The 22,353-nt window shown below is 38.9% G+C and overlaps 1 protein-coding gene across 1 annotated transcript in view; it reads left to right on the top strand.

The window, feature by feature from the left end:
* The window catches only part of LOC149085751 (choline/ethanolamine transporter flvcr2a-like), a 42,580-nt gene that overhangs the window by 10,443 nt on the left and 9,784 nt on the right, over positions 1 to 22,353 (top strand). Inside the window, exons 2-4 of the mRNA XM_089232149.1 lie at positions 19,727 to 19,905; positions 20,051 to 20,195; positions 20,293 to 20,424. Of these exons, the coding sequence (XP_089088275.1) occupies positions 19,727 to 19,905; positions 20,051 to 20,195; positions 20,293 to 20,424 (456 nt within the window). The remainder of the gene's footprint in view (positions 1 to 19,726; positions 19,906 to 20,050; positions 20,196 to 20,292; positions 20,425 to 22,353) is intronic.

Genomic DNA, 22,353 nt, shown 5'->3' with positions numbered 1-22,353 from the left:
CACCATTTACCCCTTGATAAGAGCTGACGTTACGAAATATATAACGTAAATTATGTAGTGAATTCATAGACAGGATTTTAAGGCAAGTTAAAAAAAAAAAAGGATGCAAATGCTCCATGAAAACACGTGGTCTTGCAATTTTCACAGTACACGTGCCATCCGTTTGCGGTAGCGGTTGAGATACAGCGATGATGACTTTTCAACAATACCCCCCACTGCTGTGTTTAAATAATCACTATCGTGTTCTTTTGTGGTCATCCTGGTGTATTTTTGATGGCCATCGTTCAGTAGTTTGAGAATAGTCATTAATAATAGTCATAGTTAATCGCCATCATTTTAGATCACCAGCCATCGTTCAATATTCAGGATTAATTGCCACCGTTCGATGCGCAAGATCAATCGTCATTCTTCTATGTTTAAGATTAATCACAATCATCGAATGTTGATGAAGATCAATATAGCCGACGTTAATCGCCATTGTTCAATGTGTGTGTTTAAGACTTTCTTTTTCTTTCTTTCAAACCGAGCGCAACTCGTGTCTATCACCATCTATGGGCAATTTACTTCCTAGTGAGTTGTGCCGGGTATGTAACTGCGTGTGTACCTGAGTGCGCATGTAGTGTTGTGTTTGATTTTTTTCAGTGCTGCTATCTATATTTCAGAAGTGAAGTGAGCGATTTATTATGATTGAATTACATTTATACTGTTTGTAGGTCTGTTTTTCTCTGTGGCGAGACTTTTTAAAATGAAGATCTGCTCGCATTCTCACCTTGAAGTTGGGAACCACAGAAAATCAACTTCAGCCGACCACCACTGCGGCGACGGCGGGATTCGAACCCGGAAACCTCGCGACGCGAGTCCGTCACTATGACCACTCGACCACCACAGCGGCCAATGTATAAGACAATTTTCCATTGTTTAAGATTAATCGCAATCATCAAATGTAAGAAGAATAACCATCATAAAATGTTTAAGAATAATAGCCATCATTAATCACCATAATTTCAATGTTTAAGAATAATAGCCATCATTAATCACCATAATTTCAATGTTCAAGATTGATAGACATTGTTTAAAGTGCAGGATTAATTGCCATCTTTTAATGTTTAGGATTAATTGCAATCGTTCAGTGTAACACTATCACCATTATGCTTTTCATAGCTATCCTGAAACGTTTTTAATCTCCTTCATCGTTGAATGTTTGGGATTAATCAGTCATGTAGTTTTAATTCTTTACACACGCTGTCCCGAATTGTATGCTCAGCTGATATCTCTGCTACCAGTGACTTTGTAAACATATTTCCAGTCACATTTTCCTCTTTCAAATGACACACTGTGTCTTAAAATGTCATAATTTTTGAAGGGGTTATAAAAAATAATGTTTCATACACAATCTCCTTATGCTAATATTTGCTATCGGTGAAGTTTAGGGTCTGCTCCGAAAAGTTATACATGCAAAAAATTTCCATATTTTGAAATGCAATTCATGGAAATATTTGCTTTGAGGTTTCCAACATTCATCGTCAGTGATTCATAAACTGTATTCAAAGTGCAAAATTCTGTAAAAAATGTTATTATCATTGTGACTAAAAAGAAAAATATTTTTTCACGCTTTATAATAATTCTAATAATAAAGTCTTTCCAGTGTCAAGTTGTTTCGCAACGAAAAACCATCTCTTCGTTTGCGTTCCGCACATCATCCAGTAGTTTGGAGTTGAAACCACAAACGTTTTCTGCATTTGCTTCTATCTTGCCGAAGAGACATTTTAGAACAACAGTATGCTTTTTTGTTTCACTTCTTGGTCCTGAGAAGGTTGAGTAATCACCCACCCCCCTCTTCGTTACAAGCTATTGGCCAGAAATTCGGATAACCTCTATTTGACGAATCGGCGATAAATATGGTAACCTAACCGCACGTTAGAAAAAGGAAAAGAAGGAAAAACAAAAGCAGAAAAAAAGGAAGAAAAAAAAACCAAATGGATTGTATTTTGTATGGAGCGTACGCACGAAGTAGATTTCTCTTTTCATCCTCACCCTATCTGTTCTCTTTCGCTCTTATATGTATACATGTACGGGAGTCATTAAGTAACTCACAAAAAGTAATTAAAAAAATAACTTACAATGACAACCACTTCAAAACTATTTTTATTTCTCAACACAAATACAAATACAAGGCCACAACAGGCAAAATGCTCAACGAGGTGGCTGAGAAAAAGATTCCCATAAAAATATGGATGTCATATGTTTCAAAAATACAGCAACCCAATTAAAAATGCAATTAACACAAATTATAAACAATATATACACATGATAAAATATTATACAATGCCCATAAAGAATACTTATGGTTGTCTTATTCTAAGAATGGATAGAGCTTCTCGATTTACCCCAACATGTCTATCGTATTTCTTTTTAAACGTGCCAATTGTGTTACAATTTACTACCTCCGGGGGTAAGCTATTCCATTTATTAACAACCCAAATATTTATGCACTTATTCCCATCGTTTTATCAGTGCCTCGATACCAGCTGCTTAAAATTCTTTGGGTTTCTGTCTCAGCCACATTAGGACTTCATCTTGAACCTCTTCATCATTTGCAAAGAGTTTGCCTCCAAGTTGATTTTTTCTAGTGGACTAAACAGATGAAAATCACTCTGGGATAAGAAGTTAAAGAAATTTCCGACCAAATTTTTGAATTGCCTCCTGTGTTAGGCGAGCTGTATGCCAATCAGCCCGAACCAATTCCATAACCTGCTGCACTGTTGGTTCTGTTCTAGTCAAAATGGGACGTCCGCTTCGCTGTTTCACGCGAATTTTTGAGTGGCCTTGCGGAAATTTCTCGACCCGATTGCGCACTGCTTTAAGCGATATGAAAATTTCTCCCCATAAACAGGAAACATTTCTTTGTGAATGTGTTATGCATCAAGTCCCCCACAAAAATGCTGCTCCTCTATCGTACAATCATCGAGCACCATCGCCATTTTAAAACTGAATGCGTGTGAATGCTACGAGTTGATATCATAAAGCTGAATAATCCTGCCATCTATTAACATTCTTTGAAAGTTATTTGTTACTACTTTAAGATATATCAATTTGTTTTACTTAACGACTCATCCTCGTATATAGTCGAAGGATACATCACATACAGAAATAAACGGGGAAGGGGGGGTAAAAAAGAACAACTTTTTTCATACGGTTGCATAAAAGCCTCCGCCATGATGAGGAGAGAGGAAAGAAAACGGAGAGAACTTGTTTGAATTTCTTCCACTGGCATTTGGACGCAATATTCCGTCCTTGATCGTAAAGTGGTTAGATCTTTAATTCTTTATAATTCAAATTAATTTTGTCTAAGAGGGATGATAAAATGATAAATATCTAACACAGTGAGCGATGAAAGTAATTCATCTTCTAAACACATGAAAAAAAATGATCCTAATGAAACGACCAATAGTTGTGTCATTTGTGCACGGTCACTAAAAATAGGAGATTTTTCGAGCCGACGAAAACTTGCCAACACAGCGATAAGTCGCCAAAACATAGTAATTTTTCATCCTTAATGTCTCAATAAATACCTCGTATTGCATTTAAAAATATGGAATTTTTTACTAATGTTTTCTCAGAGCAAGATCTAAATTTCACTTATCAGACGAAACACACGCAATAAAAATAATAAACTGATTTTTGTATTTTTTTAAAGTAAGTATAGAACGCCCCCTCAGAAAATAAATACAAGGCCACAACAGGCAGAATACCCAACGATGTTGGCTGAAAAAAACAAAACAAATATGGGTGTCATATATTTCTAAAATACAGCAACTCCTAGTTAAAAGTGCAATTATAAAATCTTACCCCCCCCCCCCCCCCCAGGTGTCGTGAATTCTACCACAACAGACACGTTTAAAAAGAAATACGGCATTCATGTTGGGATAAATCGAGGAGAAGTTATTGATACTCAGATAAAGACAACCGTAATTGTTTACGGACAGTGTATTATGTATTTTTTCCATAATTTATTAGTATTAGCTCTTTTTTGGGTTTTGCTGTATTTTCTCGATAACTATAACTTCTAAGGTATCTTTTTTGTCACCTCGTTGGGGTTTTTTGTTTTTCATGTTGTGGTCTTCGTATTTGTATTTAGTAAATTGAAACTGAGACCCGATCGCACAATGCGAAACAATCGCAATAAACTCTTATGTTCACGTGACAGCGACTATCTACCTATACTGACATAAAATAGGCCTGTTTCCTATGTTCGCGCCACCTATTTATATTTCATCGCCAAGTGTCATAACAACAACAAAAAAACGTGGAGGTTGCCTATGCAAGTTATATGCCGGAGGGAAGACAATAAGAATATTGTGCGAGTGTATAACGTAGGTATTTAACATAAAAGACGAGTCTCTTTTGTCTTGTTATGGAAGATTTTTTGGCCCGTCTTATAATAGAAATAGTGTAAAGAAAATACATGAAACGCGCGACTTGGAATTTTGCTTTGGCCGGAAGAGGCACATGACGTCATTATTTCATGTACAATCCATGTGCATTTCCTTAATGCTTCGAAGGACCGGATGCGGAACAAATAAAAAGAAGAAATTCACGATGTGTTGTTCATTATGCAGTGGAACTTCGGTTAACGAGCTTAATCCGTTCCGCCAACGTGCTCGTTATCCGAATTGCTCGTTATTCGACTCAAACTTCTTTATAGGAAATAATGGAAACTTGGGTAATTCGTTCCACAATTATTCATTCACATGAAAATTACTAGTAAAAACGTCATTCATCGAATAATGCAAAATACACTCATGCCCATAAATTAAGGATAATTCAGAATCACACGGAAATCGAAATCTAAAGTAAAAATTTCACCTGTAGAATTATCACACACATCTGCAAGAATGATATGCAAATTTCTGGAAGCCACCAGATGATGCCGATAGTACGTCACAATGACGAGAGTGTAAGGGGGGGGGGGTATATAAGGAATGGTGGCAAAGAAGTGAAATTGTTCACAAGAGTTCTGTAAGGCGCTCAGTGCCATAAGCGAATAGTTATGACACACGCATGTGGATGATTTTTACGTGGTAGAATTATCGGCCGCCTGAGATGTGGGCGTACTCAGATGGAAGTATCCGAGGAACTTGGAATTGCCCAAAGTGTCATCTCTAGGCTTTGGCAACGATTCCAAGATAACGGAAATGTCAGTAGACGTTACAGTACAGGTCGCCCCCGAGTTACAACGCCGAATGAAGACCGGTATTTGGCAGTAACTGCCAAAAGAAGCAGACGGAGCACAGCATCCGACCTGTCTCATCATCTATCTGCAGCCACGGGTACCACAGTTTCAAGGCAAACCGTGTACAGACGTTTGGGAGATATTGGTCTATATGCTCGCAGGCCTGTCAGATGTGTTCCGCTCACGGCAACTCACTGTCGGCAGCGATTAGCCTGGAGTAGAGAACATGCAGTGTGGACATCGTCACAGTGGGCTTGTGTGATGTTTTCCGACGAGTCCAGGTTTAGCTTGCAGCCTGATTCACGTCGGACTTTCATATGGAGAACGCCAGGTACCCGTTACCACCAAGACAACATCATTGAACGACACCGTTACGGTGGTGCAGCATTGCTCGTTTGGGGTGGAATTATACTGGGTTCCAGAACAGATCTGCATGTTCAAACCGGAACCATGAAAGCCCAAATTTATCGGGACATCATTCTGGAACAAAATGTGCGTTTGTTTAGGGGTGCCATGGGCGCAGAATTTGTGCTTATGGATGACAACGCCCGTCCTCACCGAGCAAAACATCGTAAACGAATGCCTTGAATCTGAGGATATAACCCGTATGGAATGACCAGCATTTTCACCTGACTTGAATCCGATAGAGCATGTGTGGGACATGCTTGGCCGACGAGTTGCAGCCCGTCAACCACCTCCTACATGTGTACCGGAACTTCGGATAGCATTGCTTGCTGAGTGGAGTGATCTTCCCCAAGATCAGATCGATAATTTGATACTCAGCATGCCTAGGCGTTGTACGGACTGTATTTCATCGCATGGGAGACATACAATGTATTAACCATCATACCAACCATGTAATAGAAAGTTTTTGTAAAGGAGATATTTTTTACAATTACTCCAGGGAGCAAAAAATTTTAGTTTTTATGAATGGTATAATACATACACCATCGTTTTTGTTCTTTATCTTTTGTTTAATAAATGAGCTTTATGAATAAGTAACGTTTGTTTTGTTTCTGAACCTTTATTTGCCGGAGCTGGCATTATTCTCAATTTATGGACATGAGTGTAATATAATGGAAATAAATATAATAATGCCATAAAAATAAACAATAACGATAATGTTTGCAAATCATCTCACTCTAAACGACTAGAGAAAGGAAAACTATAATTTAGGGTGACTTTTAAGGACTCACTTCTTGTGTATTCTTTTTGCGTGACCTTAAAAAACAACCCTATCTACGACACTTGCTATTGCCTCTTTCTTTTTTTGGTTCTTTCGGAAATGAGAAATCGCACTAACGTTGGGTAGATTTGTTGCTAGCATTGCTACAGTTTTATTTTTGGGGTGATTATCTTCCACAAAGTTTTGACAGAATTCCACGTTCAACACGTCTCTTAATCTCATTTCAAGTAAAGGACTCCCCATTTCTCTCTTCTTCTTCTTCCTCAGACGAGATCCCTTGCATAAGCTCTTGCTGAGACACGCAATGGAGATTCATCAGTTCTCCTGCGGATATGACCATTTTCCCCCACTATTTCGTGAATGAGGGGCTCATGAACCTCCAGTCCCATGTCCTTACCGAAGGGCACAACCTCTTCTTATTCTTGCGACAGCCCCTCAAAATCACGTTCAATAATGCAACCAGCCCACAGTTTTCTCCAAGCACAATTAAAAAAAAATGCTTTAAGCGCACATACGCGTGGTTACGATGGTACAGCTAGTTTCATATCATAAACAGTGACATTCGGAGTTTATTTTTTCGAGTTAGGCACGCTGACCGGAGACTGTAGGGGAGAATATTACACACAATTTCACAGCACGTGTGTGGACGAAAGAGTAAAACCATCAGCTCATTCGCGACAACGGGAAATTAAATAAACAAAGTTCAAAATTTTTGCTCATAATGCGAATTGCTCATTAACCGAACCGCTCGTTAAGCGAATGATATGAATTACATCAAAATGATGATTTTCAATCACATCTTATATGAGTTATATGTATGCAGTTTTTGATTTAATGTTTTTGTCAAAAAAAAACCCTTTGACTATTCTTCTTCATTGCGTAGTCGTTCGCCCTCCCCTTCCTTTTGTCTTATTTTTGTTTTGCGGCTGCTGTGTTGTTTTCAACATGTTGATTCCATTCATGTGAGCAGAATTGTTGGCTGAACGTGATTCACGCTCGTGACACGGAAAGATGTCCATCATTTGTCACGCCTCCCTATCATCTAGGATTGTATGGGACGTTTCCCCAAATAGGATATACAGTGGAGCCAATTCATCATCATTTAATTTATGTTGCATGTTTGTTATTGTGATGACCGTACTATTCTATCTCCCAGTTTGATTACAAACGGTGAATTATTTTTTTTGTGAAGGAGTCGTACTTCAGAGGAATTTGTGACGCGCAAATATCTCCAACGTCTCTATATGTATGTGTTGTGTAGATAGATATTAAGTCAGGGGTGCCGACAGAGTGCAGTGAAAAACGCGAAGAAAACTCTTTTTTTGAAATTCGTACGTATTTCCTACGTCATTAAACGTTGAAAAAATGGCTAGAACGAATTGTCTCACAATTTTAGCCCAAAATATTGCCATCTTGAGGTTCCAGAACTCAGTGAATATTTATTAAGGGTTCCCTTACCTTTTAACATGGTGGGAAAAACGGTGCTCTTTTGGAAATATGATTAAAAATATTATTTTTTTAACCATTGACTTATTTTGAATTTTTTACAAATATTTTTAATTGTGTATATACCAACCTATGCTACTGCGAAATTTTACACATCTCTAACACTTAATTTTTAGCCAATTTTTAAAAAAATCCCATTTTTAACAATTTGGTCGTATGACAAAATACCACGATATTAATGTAATTGAATAAAAATTGATTTACAAAATAAAGAAAACTGTTAAATTTATAAAATGAGGAAGAAAAAATATTTAGATTTCATTGACCCAGTCTTATTTTTAAAACTATTCCATTACATCTAGTTTTATTCAATTACATTGATGTCACTGGACCAAAGGAATAAAGGAAACTTCATGAGAGATTTGAGTCCATTCATAAGTACTTGGGTTATGATAACAAATTAATTATTTTTATTATATACTAGCTGACACGTCGCGCGTTGCTGCGATCTCAGAAGAAAGGAAATTCAAGGAAACTCTCTCGTTATGATGATTTTTGTAATTCCGCGTGATATTTGGGAAAACCTTTTGAATCAATTCATCTTTGGTTGATGTCGTCTTACAAAAGTTTGTTGGCAATGTGTAGATCTGTCGATTGCCATCTTCCCATTCCCACTATCCAGCAATTGTTTTGCGAAACGTTCGGCGGATGCATCATTTTGTAGTTGAACACGCATATTGGTTTTCAAAGTCAATTTCTTTACATGTCGCCATAGAACTGATGATTTGAGACATGCATTTAGTTCATCAGCGGGTGTTGAACGTGGTATAACTGGCAGAGTTTGTCGAAAATCACCAGACAATAAAATGAGTGCTCCACCGAAGGGCTGTCCACTTCCCCCTCAAACCTTGCAGTGTACGATCAAGCGCTTCCAATGCTTTTTTGTGAGCCATTGTGCATTCGTTCCATATGATAAGTTCACATGTGTGGGGAACTTTGCCCATTCCGGAATTTTTGGTGATATTGCATGTTGGCGTCTCAGTGGTTTGCAAATTCAACGGCAATGTCGGTGCTGAATGCGCTGTTCGACCACCATCCAAAAGTGATGCAATTGCCAGTATAAAACATATAAATCGCCGTTGTCTAGCACCCGCTACACAACTATGAAAGGCACCTTCGACACGCGCGCCACCTATCGTAGGATAGATGTACTATGACAGAAACCTACCCGGGAGTGTACTCAACAACTTCCCAAAGTTTCATGGCGATCGGATGAATGGTGTAGTAATGCATAAAGGACAGACAGACATACATTCGTTTTTATATATATATAGATAACCCAAAGTTCAATTTTAAATTTGACTGAGTCAATGAAATCTCAATTTTCTTCCTCATTTTATATATAAAGTTGACATTTTTTTTTATTTTGAATCAATTTTTATTCAATTATATTGATATGGTATTTTGTTATACTTTGTGAAAAATTAAGTGTTAGAGATGTGTAAAATTCCCCAGTAGCATAGGTTGGCATATACAATTAAAAATGTTTGGGAAAAATTCGAAATAAATCAATGGTTATATATAAATAATATGTTTAATGATATTTCCATTAGCACACCGTTTTTCACCATGTTGAAAGATAGGGGGACTCCCATAGTAAATATTCATTTCAGGTCTGGAACCTCAAGATGACAATATTTTAGGCTAAAATTTCCAGATAGTTTGTTCTAGCCAGTTTGACACCGTTTAAACAAATCAGGAAATAGGAATTAGAAATTTTTTTTTTTCTTTTCGCGTTTTTCGCTCTACCCCAGTACACAACCTTCGGCCCTCAGGCCAAATACGGTCCTGCCAAATGATTCCATCGGCCCGAGAAAGACATTCCGGTGGAAAAGCACCAGCTGTAGAAGTCTTGCCACACATATTTTTTTTTGATAAAAATACAGGAAATCAGGATTTATGTGGGAGATTACCAATTATTGCCAAACAAATTGCCACAAAGGCAAGCAAAGTTATCATCTATCACTAAAATTTTTGAATGAAAAACCGCCAATGGCGGGACATAGTGGTTAGCTGCAAGTCGCAATGGACTAAAATGTAATTCACCAAAAAACAAAATGAAGAAGGGCCCTTGGCTTCCCCATACACTTTTCACTTTTCATCGATAAAGTTGATCAGGGTGATCGATGGGATTGTTAGCAAATTCGCAGATGACGTGAAGCTAATGGGGGGGGGGGGGAGTAGTCAGGAATGAAAGTGATACGGAGTTGCTCCAAACAGGATTGGAGCATGGGCAAATGAATGGAGCATGACGTTTAACGTTGACAAGTGCATGGTCACTCATTTTGGTTCGAACAACCCACGGTTCTCTTACGAGTTGAATGGTGTCGCCATCCCGGATGCAACTAGGGTCACCGATTTGGGAATTCTCATTGACGAGCGGCTTAGGTTTTCTGAATATTATGAGCTATGAAAAAAGAATTGATTTCTCTCTTGAATATGTATACATTTTGGTTGAACGCAGGTGTCGGAGAGCTATGATCGAAGTTTACAAAATTTTCAGCGGGATGGAACACATGAATTATTAGTACACTGTCAATCGACTGCTTTTAAAAGGGGACACTAGTATCGATGCAAGGTTATGGTGTCGCAGGGAATTTTTCTCCAATAGGGTTGTTAATAAATGGAATAGCTTACCCCCGGAGGTAGTAAATTGTAACACAATTGACACGTTTAAAAAGAAATACGATAAACATGTTGGGGTAAATCGAGAAGCTATTCATACTTAGAATAAGACAACCATAAGTATTCTTTATGGCCATTGTATAATATTTAATCATGTGTATATATTGCTTGTAATTGCATTTTTAATTGGGTTGCTGTAATTTTGAAATATATGACATCCATATTTGTTATGGGCGTCTTTTTCTCAGCCACCTGGTTGGGCATTTTGTCTGTTGTGGCGTTGTATTTGTGTGCGAGTTGAACTGCTTTCGATGGCCATTGCTATAAAAGGTTTCTGATCGACCACCATCACGAACGAATTTTGATAACCACCGTCAAATACATTTTAGATCGATCGCCATCATTAATTGCTTTTAATGGTCATTCCTCAAGTTTGAGATCTATTTAGATCAGTGTCTATTCGATCTATTGTTCTAGTTTCAGATCGATCATGAATTTAAGTGCTTTAGATGGTCATCGATGACCGATCACCATCATGAACTGCTTTTAATGGTTATCGTCAAATACATTTTAGATCAATAACCATCATGAATTGCTTTCGATGCTCATTGCTCAAGTTTCAGATCGATCATCATCATTAGGTTGGACTGCTTTAGATGGCCTTGTATATTTTTTATACAATTGTTTTCGCTGTCCTGCAAGAGGGTTGCGGATTCTATTAAATCTGGGGACCCAGGGAATTCGGAAGGGACACAACCACACTTCCGGCACAATTAAATTGATAGTAAATTGCCTATGTCGATAGACTAGTTTTGCTCGATTTGAATGAATGAATGAATGCTTTAGATTAGTTTCCCAACCTTTTTTGTCCCACTGCCCCCTTCTTCAGAAATGTTTTTCTCCCATCGCCCCCAACGCAATCTAACCCATAGGGTACCATGTTATACCCGTACCTTCTACCGCCCTCCTGGAACATTCCATCACCCCAAAAGGGGGCGTTAACGTCCACGTTGGGAATCACTGCTTTAGATGCTCATTGCTTAATGATCTATCATGAATTGCTTTTGATCGTCATTGCTAAATGTTTCTGATCCATCACCATCCCAAACGGCTTTTGGTGGCTCATCGGCCGATATTTTCTTATCGATTCACTGATGTGCACAAATTTCAGATCTAGTTGTATCAGATTGTTTTAGTTCCAGACCGATCATCATCATCATGAACTACTTTTGATGGACATTGTTCGGTGTTGGGAATCGATCACAGTTGAGATCGAATTATTTTCCAATTGTTAGAGTCAAACGCAAATAGAGAGAGAAAAAGAAACATTTATTTTTATTCTCAAAAACTAAATACAGACACATACATATAAGCAGGAATGAAAATGACTTCATATACTGGTGACGTAAAGAGGAATAAGTAATTTGCATGAATCGGCGAAAACGCCGGCTAACATCTACCCACCCGTGTGTTGTCGCATATTTCTTCATATGTAGAACAATACAGATTTCCACGAAAGAGTCCTTAATTTTTCTAATACAAATAGCATTGCATCTAACTTGACTTACATCAGGTTACCAGCAATGTGTGAAACAAATTGAATTAACCTCGATTCAATTCATCTTTAACAAAATAAAATAAATATTTAGCATTTATGTGCTTAGTTCGATTATTTTCAGCGAAGTTCTTTGGAAAATATACAAGGTGATTACTTAATTCCCTTAGTCACATTTTACTGGTGAACCGTTGGTCCCAAACTCCTACTTCCAGTTAGAAAAAGTATCCAAATAACGTTACAACTCAGACACGTCATTCATGTTGCATAGTAATTAAAACAAAATAAAAAAATCAACTTTTTAATACGGACACCCTGTCCTCAAAAGTCCAGTTGAAAAATTGTTGCCCCGTCTCTCCCGAGGCCACCGATAAAAGTTCCACGTTTTTGAATTCAGTATTTGCAGAGATATTTGAATTCAAAAATCGGGGAAGAAAGTTAGGAAAGAACAGCATGAGAATCAGGGAAAGAAGCGTTGCCTGTTGGTTTTTTTATGCTGTTTATCTCGCAACGTTTCTCTCTCTCCGATTTCTTGAATTCAAAAATACCTCTGGCAATATTGCACTCAGAAGCTTTTGTTGGCCTCAGAAGAGACGGGACAACATCTTTTTTAATTGTGTTTTTGAGGACAAGGTGTCCATATAAAAAGTTATTTTTTATTTTATTTCAGTAACTATACAACCCCTTGCAACATGAATGACGTATCTGAGTACTACACGTTATTTGGATACTTTTTCTAATTCGAAGTATGCCTTTGGGATCAACGGTTCACGAGTAAAATGCGGCAAGAGTAATCACCTTGTACAGCACTTTTAATATCGAAATATACATGTTTTCTGAAGAGTTTATCTTTTCTATGTTTTTTTACACTCACGTAATATTCGTGTGACAACCACAGATGTAATATAACACTAATAGATAGGTATAATCGTCTAATTGAATCGTCTTCGCCGTCGTTGGGAACGGACGTGCTATTATCGCGCTCCGCTCACCGACACGCCAGTGCGCCATTTTGTGTCTTTCTTTGTGTTTTTCTTCGTTCTCGTGAGTTTTACTTAGCGTGTTGTTTATTGTTGGGTCATATTCTGCGGTGATTTTTTTTTTTTTTAGCGCACGTTGGATTGTGAGATAAGTGGTTTTTTTTTTTATATTGCTCTCATTTTTTTTTTTTAAATTTTCGTTGTGTATTTTCGATCGACTTATATTTATTTTTCTCGTTCGCATTTCATTTTCGTTGTTTTTTCGCCAGGTTCGCTCGCTTCTTTGATATAAGTTCGTAGGTTTTTGGACGTTAGTGTTAGCAAACAGTGTATACTTTTTCCCGGGTACTCTCAATAACGTTGTTTTCCTTCCATTTGGGCCTATTGTTGTAGTGTTAGTGTTTTGAGATAGTTAGCTAATTCTAATAAGTATAAATTGTACTTCGTAGCTTAATACTTTTTTTAGAGGGTGTTGTATTCTTTATATACATATTTATTTTATTCTTCGTGATTTAGTGCTGAGCATTCTACTTTACGTAATTTTTTCGTATAGTCTCTTACGTATATTTTGCATAGTAATGTATTTTACATTATTTTAATTTCCAGTTAACGTTTCTCATTTTCGTATTGTTAAGTATTATTATTATTATCTAGCTTTAGCAATAGTGTTAGTATGCCTCGACCTCGACTAGTGTTGTGTAGAGCTTGCGACGGGAGGTTTCCCTGGTCTAGGGGTATAGTAGCTGATAGTTTCAATTGTAAAGGGTGCTTGGATAGAAAAAGGCTGGAACTCGAGGTCGAAGCTTTACGGGAAAAAGTTAGGGTGCTAGAGGGCCCGGTTATAACGGACCCTCTGGTCGTCGAGCCACCTGTTGATGAAGAAGCAATCTCCACGAACAACGACATTTTAGAGGGCGAATGGGTGGTCGTGGATGAGGTAGAGGGGGATAGTGATAGGGGTTTAATCATCGGCGATTCTATGGTTAGGGAACTTGGGAACCGAGTGTGTAGGGATTTTCGGGGTTTCGAGCGCTGTTGTCTTCCTGGGGGGAAGATTGGCAACGTTCGAGACGTTTTTCATCGCCGAAAGTTGCCCTTGCGGGTGATTCTGTGGGTGGGAACAAATCAGGTAGGAGCGAATATTAGTGAGTCTCTGTCAGAATACCGGGATTTACTATTATCCGCTAGGGAGGGGGGTTCAGATGTGGCAGTGATTCCAGTGCTGCCAAGGGGTAGTAGGGGATATAGGAGTAGGATCCACCAATTCAATATAGGCCTGAAGGACATTTGCTCCTCACTTGGGGTCACGTTCTTGGAGCTTCCCGCATTTACCGATAGGTGGCTTCGTTCGGATGGGATCCATCTAAATAAGAGAGGGGTCTGGGAGGTTTACGATAGTCTTAGGTCAGGTTTTTTACTCCCAGACCACGTAGTCGGGAATGCGGGTTAGTTAATGATAATCACAACAGTACTGACGGGGAATTACCCACCTCTGACTTGGATGGCTTCTCGATTGACAACAAACCACCGGGCAAATTAAAATGTGTGTTAATAAATGCCAGGAGCTTGGGTAACAAGAAAGATTTTTTAGAAACTATGATAGTTGTGGAGGACTTGGATCTTATAGCCATTACAGAATCTTGGGCAAACGATGGGGATGAATCTTTCTTACACATCTCCGGATACGATACTTTTTTGAGAAATAGATCTGATAGGAAAGGGGGTGGAGTGTTGATATACGTGAAATCATGTTTGAAGGCTAGAGAGTGTAACGTGATATTGAAACCATATGGGTTGAACTTGAGAACAAAAGACGTCATAAGCTTATTGTTGGGGTTTGTTACAATCCACCGAATAGGGATCAAAACTATATCGCCAAAATGCATGATGAAATTTCCTACATGTGTAAGCGAAAGAGGGTTCTCATACTAGGGGATTTCAATTACCCGGGTATTGATTGGGAGAACCTTTCATCTGGAAATCAGTATGAAAGACTTTCTTAAGTTGGTGCTCGAAAATTTTTTGTATCAGCATGTATCAGAAGCCACTAGGGGTACTGCTATTTTGGATTTAGTTCTTACTAGTTCTGAGGATCTAGTTGAACATGTTTCGGTGGGGGAAGAGTTTTCTTCCAGTGATCATCGTATCGTCAGATTTCACTGTAACTTTTCCTCGGGTAAGGTTGATAACAAAAGACTGGTTCCTTGTTTTCGGAGAACTAACTTTGATGTTTTGCGAAGAAGGTTAGCGGAAGTTTTCAAAGACCGGTTGGAATCAGTAGGGGTGGTAAGTCAATGGGAAGAATTTAGTACGAAGCTGTCCTCTGTTTTGCACGACGTCATACCCTTTGTTCGAAAAAAGCGTGTTTGTACATCACACCCTCTATGGTTCACGGATAGCGTGCGGAACCTTTATCTTGAAAAGAAAAGAGCATTCAGAGAGTATAAAAGTGGACGAGGTGACCTATCATTGTTTACTGATAAAAGAAGACTGTTGAAGAAAGCGATAAGGGATAGTAAAAAGCAAGTTGAATCTAGGTTGGCAGATAACATTGGCTCTGACCCAAAATCATTTTTTCGATACGTCAATAATGGATGTAAGGGGACAGTTGGCCCCCTCTCGATAGGAGGCTCAAAAGTAGAGAGCAATGTAGGCATGTGTAGTGCTTTCAATGACTTTTTCGCGTCGGTTTTTAATGGAGATAATGATATTCGATATACGGGTGTTGCATGGGGTAATAAAACGCTCAACGATATTCAAGTGGAAGACGTGGAGGTCCTAAATCTTCTAAGAAATGTATGTGCAAGCAAAGCACCAGGACCACATGATATCTATCCCAGGGTTCTCAGGGAAGGTGCTAATGAATTGTTGGGGCCAGTCGCACAGATATACAGGAGTAGTGTTGCTGAGGGTATCGTCCCGAGAGATTGGAAACTGGCTAACGTTGTTCCGATATTTAAGAAGGGCAGTAGAGAAGTGGTGTCTAATTATCGTCCAGTGAGTTTGACGAGCTCCCTCTCGAAAATTTTGGAAATTATCATCAAAAGGCAGTTTGTGAAGTGGATAGACGAGAATAATGTATTGTCGGATAATCAGCATGGGTTCAGGAAGGGGAAGTCATGTGTAACTAACCTCCTTTGCTTCTATGATTACGTGACTAAGGCTTTGGGTAAGAGCAAAAATGTCGACGTTGTTTACCTTGATTTCCAGAAGGCATTCGATCGGGTCCAACATGGCAAACTCTTGAAGCGTTTACACGAGATTGGAATAGGGGGCAACTTGCTGAATTGGATAGAATCGTGGTTAAGAGATAGGTCGCAACGAGTTATGGTGAACGGGGAATTCTCTGGTTGGACAGACGTCACAAGTGGAGTTCCTCAGGGAAGTGTCCTTGGCCCCATACTTTTTTCACTTTTTATCGACAAACTCGATCAGGGTATCGATGGAATTACTAGCAAATTCGCAGATGATGTGAAGCTAATGGGGGTAATCGGAAATGAAAGCGATAGGGAGTTGCTCCAGACCAACTTAAACAAGATTGCAGCATGGGCAAATGAATGGAGCATGACGTTTAGCGTAGATAAGTGCATGGTCGCTCATTTTGGTTCGAACAACCCACGGTTCTCTTACGAGTTGAATGGTGTCACTATCCCGGATGCAACTAGAGTCACCGATTTGGGAATTCTCATTGACGAGCGACTTAAGTTTTCTGAACATTGTTCAGCGGTTGTCAAAAAATCGAATAGAATGCTTGGTCTCATTTTCAAAAAGGTCTCTTCGCGTTCTCCTAAAGTCATTCTTCCGCTTTTTCGAGGCTTAGTTCGTCCTGGACTGGAGTATGCTGTAAGGTTTTGGAGACCATACCACCTACAGAGGGACAGACTTGGTTGAAGGGGTGCAGAGAAGAGCTACGCGTGTCCTTATTGGCACACAGGGCTTGAGTTATGAAGAAAGACTTCATTTTTTGAATATGTTTACATTGGATGAACGCAGGTGTCGAGGAGATATGATCGAAGTGTTCAAAATTTTCAATGGGATGGATAGGATGGACCTTGAACTTTTAGTACACCGCCAATCGACTGCTTTTACAAGGGGACACCAGTATCGATTGGTGAGGGACAATGCAAGGTTATGGTGTCGCAGGGAATTTTTCTCCAATAGGGTTGTTAATAAATGGAATAGCTTACCCCCGGAGGTAGTAAATTGTAACACAATTGACACGTTTAAAAAGAAATACGATAAACATGTTGGGGTAAATCGAGAAGCTATCCATTCTTGGAATAAGACAACCATAAGTATTCTTTATGGGCATTGTATAATATTTTATCATGTGTATATATTGTTTGTAATTTGTGTTAATTGCATTTTTAATTGGGTTGCTGTATTTTTGAAACATATGACAACCATATTTTTATGGGCATCTTTTTATCAGCCACCTCGTTGGGCATTTTGCCTGTTGTGGCGTTGTATTTGTATTTGTATTTGTATAATATAAATACATAGATATATATAATATAATTAATCTTGTGTCTCTGGGTGGCAACCCATTTCCTTAATAACTTCAGAAAGACCTAGAAATTCAGCTTCCATATATCCGAAAGTGCAACATTTTGGATTCTATGATTAACTGTAAAAAAAATCATTTACCACACACACACCCAATAAAAATTAGGACAGAGAGATGATCAGCTAGCATCCACATTAGCTGTAATGTCGCAATGCTTGGCAAGAGATAAATTTATAGCTTAGTCTTTCGTATGTACAACATATTGAAGAACTTTATAAGACACTACAACAATTTAATTTTTTTTTCCTGATGGAGCGTTACAATATTTTGATCAAATTGATACAGAAAACATTGAATCGTGCCTGATTACTGTCGCTAAAAATTAAAAGCTTTTGATTAGTAACGTATGTGCAATATATGTTATTACCAATAACTTTATTTATAATCATATTTATGGACGATAATATGAATTTTTATCAGACTTAATTTTATCGTTAACAGGAAGGAATATCGTTGAAAACTAAATAATTTCTTACGTTTATGACTTTTTTAATGCAAAATTAATCTGCTTCATTACCTCTCGTTTTATAATTTGGAAATTAATCGCGTAATTTGAAAATTATGCCTAGAAGACTTTTAAGATCAAATATAGCCTCTTTACACACCTGAGCCAACACTGACTGTTAAAAAAAATTTCTGATTGATTTGTGTTCATTTTATATCAAAATGCCCTCTAAAAAAGATTATTTTAATAATGATTAATTACGTACTTTTGTGCTGATATCTTTGCTAGAACCAATTTTATTCAGGTAAACATATGTGTACTCAATGACCGATCATCATCATGAAATGCTTTCGATGGTCATCGCTGAATGATCGATCAATATCATCGAATGCTTTCGATGGTCATCTCTCAATCATCGGTCAGCATCGTGAACCGTTTCTTCTGGCAATCTCTCCGGACATTATGTGCCCCTGGGAGCGCGTACGATTATTTCTACCTAGGCATTAGGTGCATCAACCCATTTTTACTTTAAAGTTGTCTTCACCAGGGAGAACTGCGTGAGTGATTTGGTACATGCGAGCAAGAGGAGCCACTGCTATAAATCTTCACTAACTTTTCCGACACAACCCTCCCTCACTTTCAGGTAACGGAAGTGGCTTTTTTTACCAGTTTAGGATTGTACGCGGTTCCGTCTATCTCTCTGATGGACATTGCGCAATGATCGATTAACATCATGACCCATTTCTGCTCCTAACGACATCCTGGCTCGCCGCTCTGTCTCAACGAAGAGATTTTAGCATGTGGACGAAGACCTGGGCCATGCTGTAAAATGTGTGCGTGTATGTGTTGTGAACCTAACGTGAAGTTCGTTTATATGTAATGTTTGTATAGAGCTACCATCAATTTTTCAAGCTATGAATGAAGTGTAATGCTTGGATAATTGTGCCGTTGTAGGCCTGTTGCTGTCTGTGGCGAGACTTTTATAACGGGATGAATCGCGCGCGTTTTTTATGGCCATTGCTCAGTGATCGATCACCATCGTGAACTGCTTTTGGTAACCATAGCTCAATGTCTTAAATCTATCAACCTCATGAACCGTTTCTGATGGCTATCGCTCAATGATCGATCAACATCATGAATTGATTTGATTGTCCATCGCTCAATGTCCTAGATCATAGTTTCCCCAACCTTTTTTTTTTTTGTCTCATCGCCCCCTTCTTCAGAAATTTTTTCTCCCATCGCCCCCCAACGCAATCTAACCCATAGAATCCTATGTTACATACCGGTAGCTTCTACCGCCCCCGGGGGGGGGGGGCATTTACACCCACGTTGGGAATCGCTGTTCTAGATCGATTAACATCTTGAATTGTTTTCGAAAGCCATTTTTCAATGTCTTTTAAGGTGGACTGTTTGCTGTTTTGGTCACACGCATCACCAATAATCGTTCGGATTTTCACAGTAAATAGCTGCGATTATTAATGGGAACCTACAGAAATAACACTCTATTTTCCTGTACATTTTGTCGCGAACAGCATTATGCAGGGTGCACAATGGAGCGATACTCTCAGTCCATTGTATAGTACACCTTTTTTTAACAAATCAATTGATTGCCGTCCATTGTCGTTTCAGGTACCGTCTTGCAGTGTTTCTCGCAAGAGCGCGATGCGTATTATCTGGCTATGATTTCACAGACGGTCGCTTCCATTGGGCAAGTCTTCATCCTTCCTTTGCCACCGAAGTTGGCCGCCGTATGGTTCGGGCCCGACGAAGTATGTCGCGCTACTTCCATAGGTACTTTCGGAAATCAGGTGAAAGCCTTATATTATATGTCAAATGCTGTGCCTTCTTCCATATACGCCACTGTCCCTCTGATAACTACGTTAGCATTAGAGATGTGAGCTCCAAATAAAATTTTCAAGTTTTATATATTTCACGTATTCTTCTCCCCTCTAGTTGGGCGTGGCTCTCGGGTTCCTGTTCACCCCGATGCTGATGCCGTCTGATCCAAAAAATCTGAATCTGGTCAAGAAGGGTCGGAGTATAGTGGCGTACTCACTGACAGCTTTCGATCTCGCAGTATTTGCACTGCTGCTCCTGAGTAAGTATTCATCAATTTGGCGTCCTCATCAATCAATGAATGCAAGTGTTAAGGTCATTGCAACGCTCGCACAATGACAACTCCTTATTATATCCAGCTTTCCAGGAGAAACCTCAGAAGCCACCAAGCCGAGGGGAGGCGTTTAAACCCAATGACGAAGAGGACGTCTGCGGTTGGATGAAGATCCTCATGAAGAACAAAAACTTCGTCCTTCTTACAGCCAGTTACGGTAGGCCCCTAGGCCCTTTATTGTTTTTAATATGTTGACTGGTGCTACATTTTTTTTAGCAGACTTTCCACGTTTGGCGCAGAGGTTCAAATTTAACTCACATCGTGCTCCCATCATCCAGGGATGATCTGGATTTTTTATTTTTAACACGAGGTTCTTAAAATGACATACAGATGGCGTGCGAATATATGTTCCATTATTTTTTTGATTGTTTCAATGAAAGGCGGGTGTCCAGAACACAAGGTTCAACCTTTGTTCGTCATAAGCACTAAAACAGATGTTCGCCGTGGGTAACTAAATGCAGTTTTGTTTCTACAGTTGTAGGCCGAGAGACAAAGAGCTCCGAATCAAAAAAGGGAACCCCTATGGAAAATTTTTTAGAATTACCGTGTATTCTGTGTTAATATGAATTTTAGGCTGCCCCCTGCAAAATATATAACATCGGGTTTTTTGGGGCTCCGAAATTCTTTTCGCACTGAGCCCCCGCGCGGTCCTGATACGTCTTCATATCGCATGTACCTTCCGGAGTGATTTTTGTTCATAATTCCTTGCTAAATTAATTAATAATCCTTCATCTGGCACAGTGCCAGATTTCCCTGTAGGCTAGACCGGCTGCAGCCTAGGGCTTCGAGGTCTGCAGAGGGCCTCGAAAATCTGAAACCGTTATTCTTTGGAAGAATTGCTCGAAGATGAACTTTTAAAACATAGAAGTAGGCAGTTTGGAATTTTATTGCCTCAAATTACAAATGTTCGCATAACAAAAAAAGTGACAATTTTAGTTGACAAAGGACAGCTAGAGTTGGACTTATAACGGCCCCCATCAAACCTAAATCCGGCCGTGATCTGGCACTTGGTGCCGTAAGACCGCAACTAGAAAAAAAGCACGCGGATTAACAACCGGTGAGAGCCAGAATTGTGTAAATGTAAACAGAGACATCAGTTTCGAGATTTATAGCTGGATCTATGAATAGGGTTCTCAACCGTCCTCCTTTTTGATGCCATTTCAAGGGTCCTCCTGTGTTTCGGAAAATTCGCTTTTTTTTGTCCTCCTTTTCAGGTTTCCGGAATTATTTTTCATTTTTTCTCGGGAAGTTTTTTCTCCATTTTGAAATATATATTTCTTCATTGATATGAGTGTTTTTGTGTTTCTTTTTTCCCACACGCAATCACCAATTGTCATCGAAATTGCTAGAATTTTTACTGTTTCTGGTTATTTTAGCGGTTCTGTTTTAGAGTTGGGAAAAATGATTGTTGTGGCCGGTTTTATTATTCGGAATAGTGGCACCATCTATTGTGGAAATCGGGATAAATGATGTCACTAAGGGTGCGTGCGCAGACGTCCTCCTTTCTCAGTCTCAAGATTTGATAACCCTATATATGAAGCGTCTGAGTTTGAGTACCATCTATCTTTAACAAAAGACAATTGAAAAAGAAGGAAATTATTTTGCCGTTTCTAGAGCAGCTTTTTTTTCCGACTATTCCCGCAGTTTAAAAGTTAAACAATCATTAGTACGAGGAGTCTGTTACTACAACGTAAAGATTTACTCTCGGCTTCACAAGATGGCTCTGTAATCTCTTGTTAGCGTTCATAGGCGTAAAGACAATAGTATTGGGCAAACTCGTATCTTGCCTGGCCCATAGCGTTCCAAGGTTGGTCATGGGTGAGTAATGTGGCCGCTTCATCATTGGCAATGATCGTCAAATGGTGAAGGCTACTACTAAACCGCACATGCACCTCGTCTTCATTCCTTTACGGAATTTCTAATGAATGGGCACATGTTGCAATGTGAGAGTGTATGTGTTGCTAATAACGTGAAGTTTTTTCCTTAGGAATTTTTGTTATGTTTTGCTTGTCAAGTGCTGCCATTTGTCTTTCCGAATTCGGAAACAGACAGGTTATTTTTTGCTTGTCATGTCATGCGTGAATAT

This window comes from Pholcus phalangioides, unplaced genomic scaffold, assembly GCF_987345545.1.
Source record: "Pholcus phalangioides strain wild (caught in Gottingen) unplaced genomic scaffold, Ppha-v1.0 ptg000005l_1, whole genome shotgun sequence".
Lineage (NCBI taxonomy): Eukaryota > Metazoa > Arthropoda > Arachnida > Araneae > Pholcidae > Pholcus > Pholcus phalangioides.
Note: the sequence above shows the minus strand (reverse complement) of the source record. Positions and strands in the feature narration are given on the sequence as shown.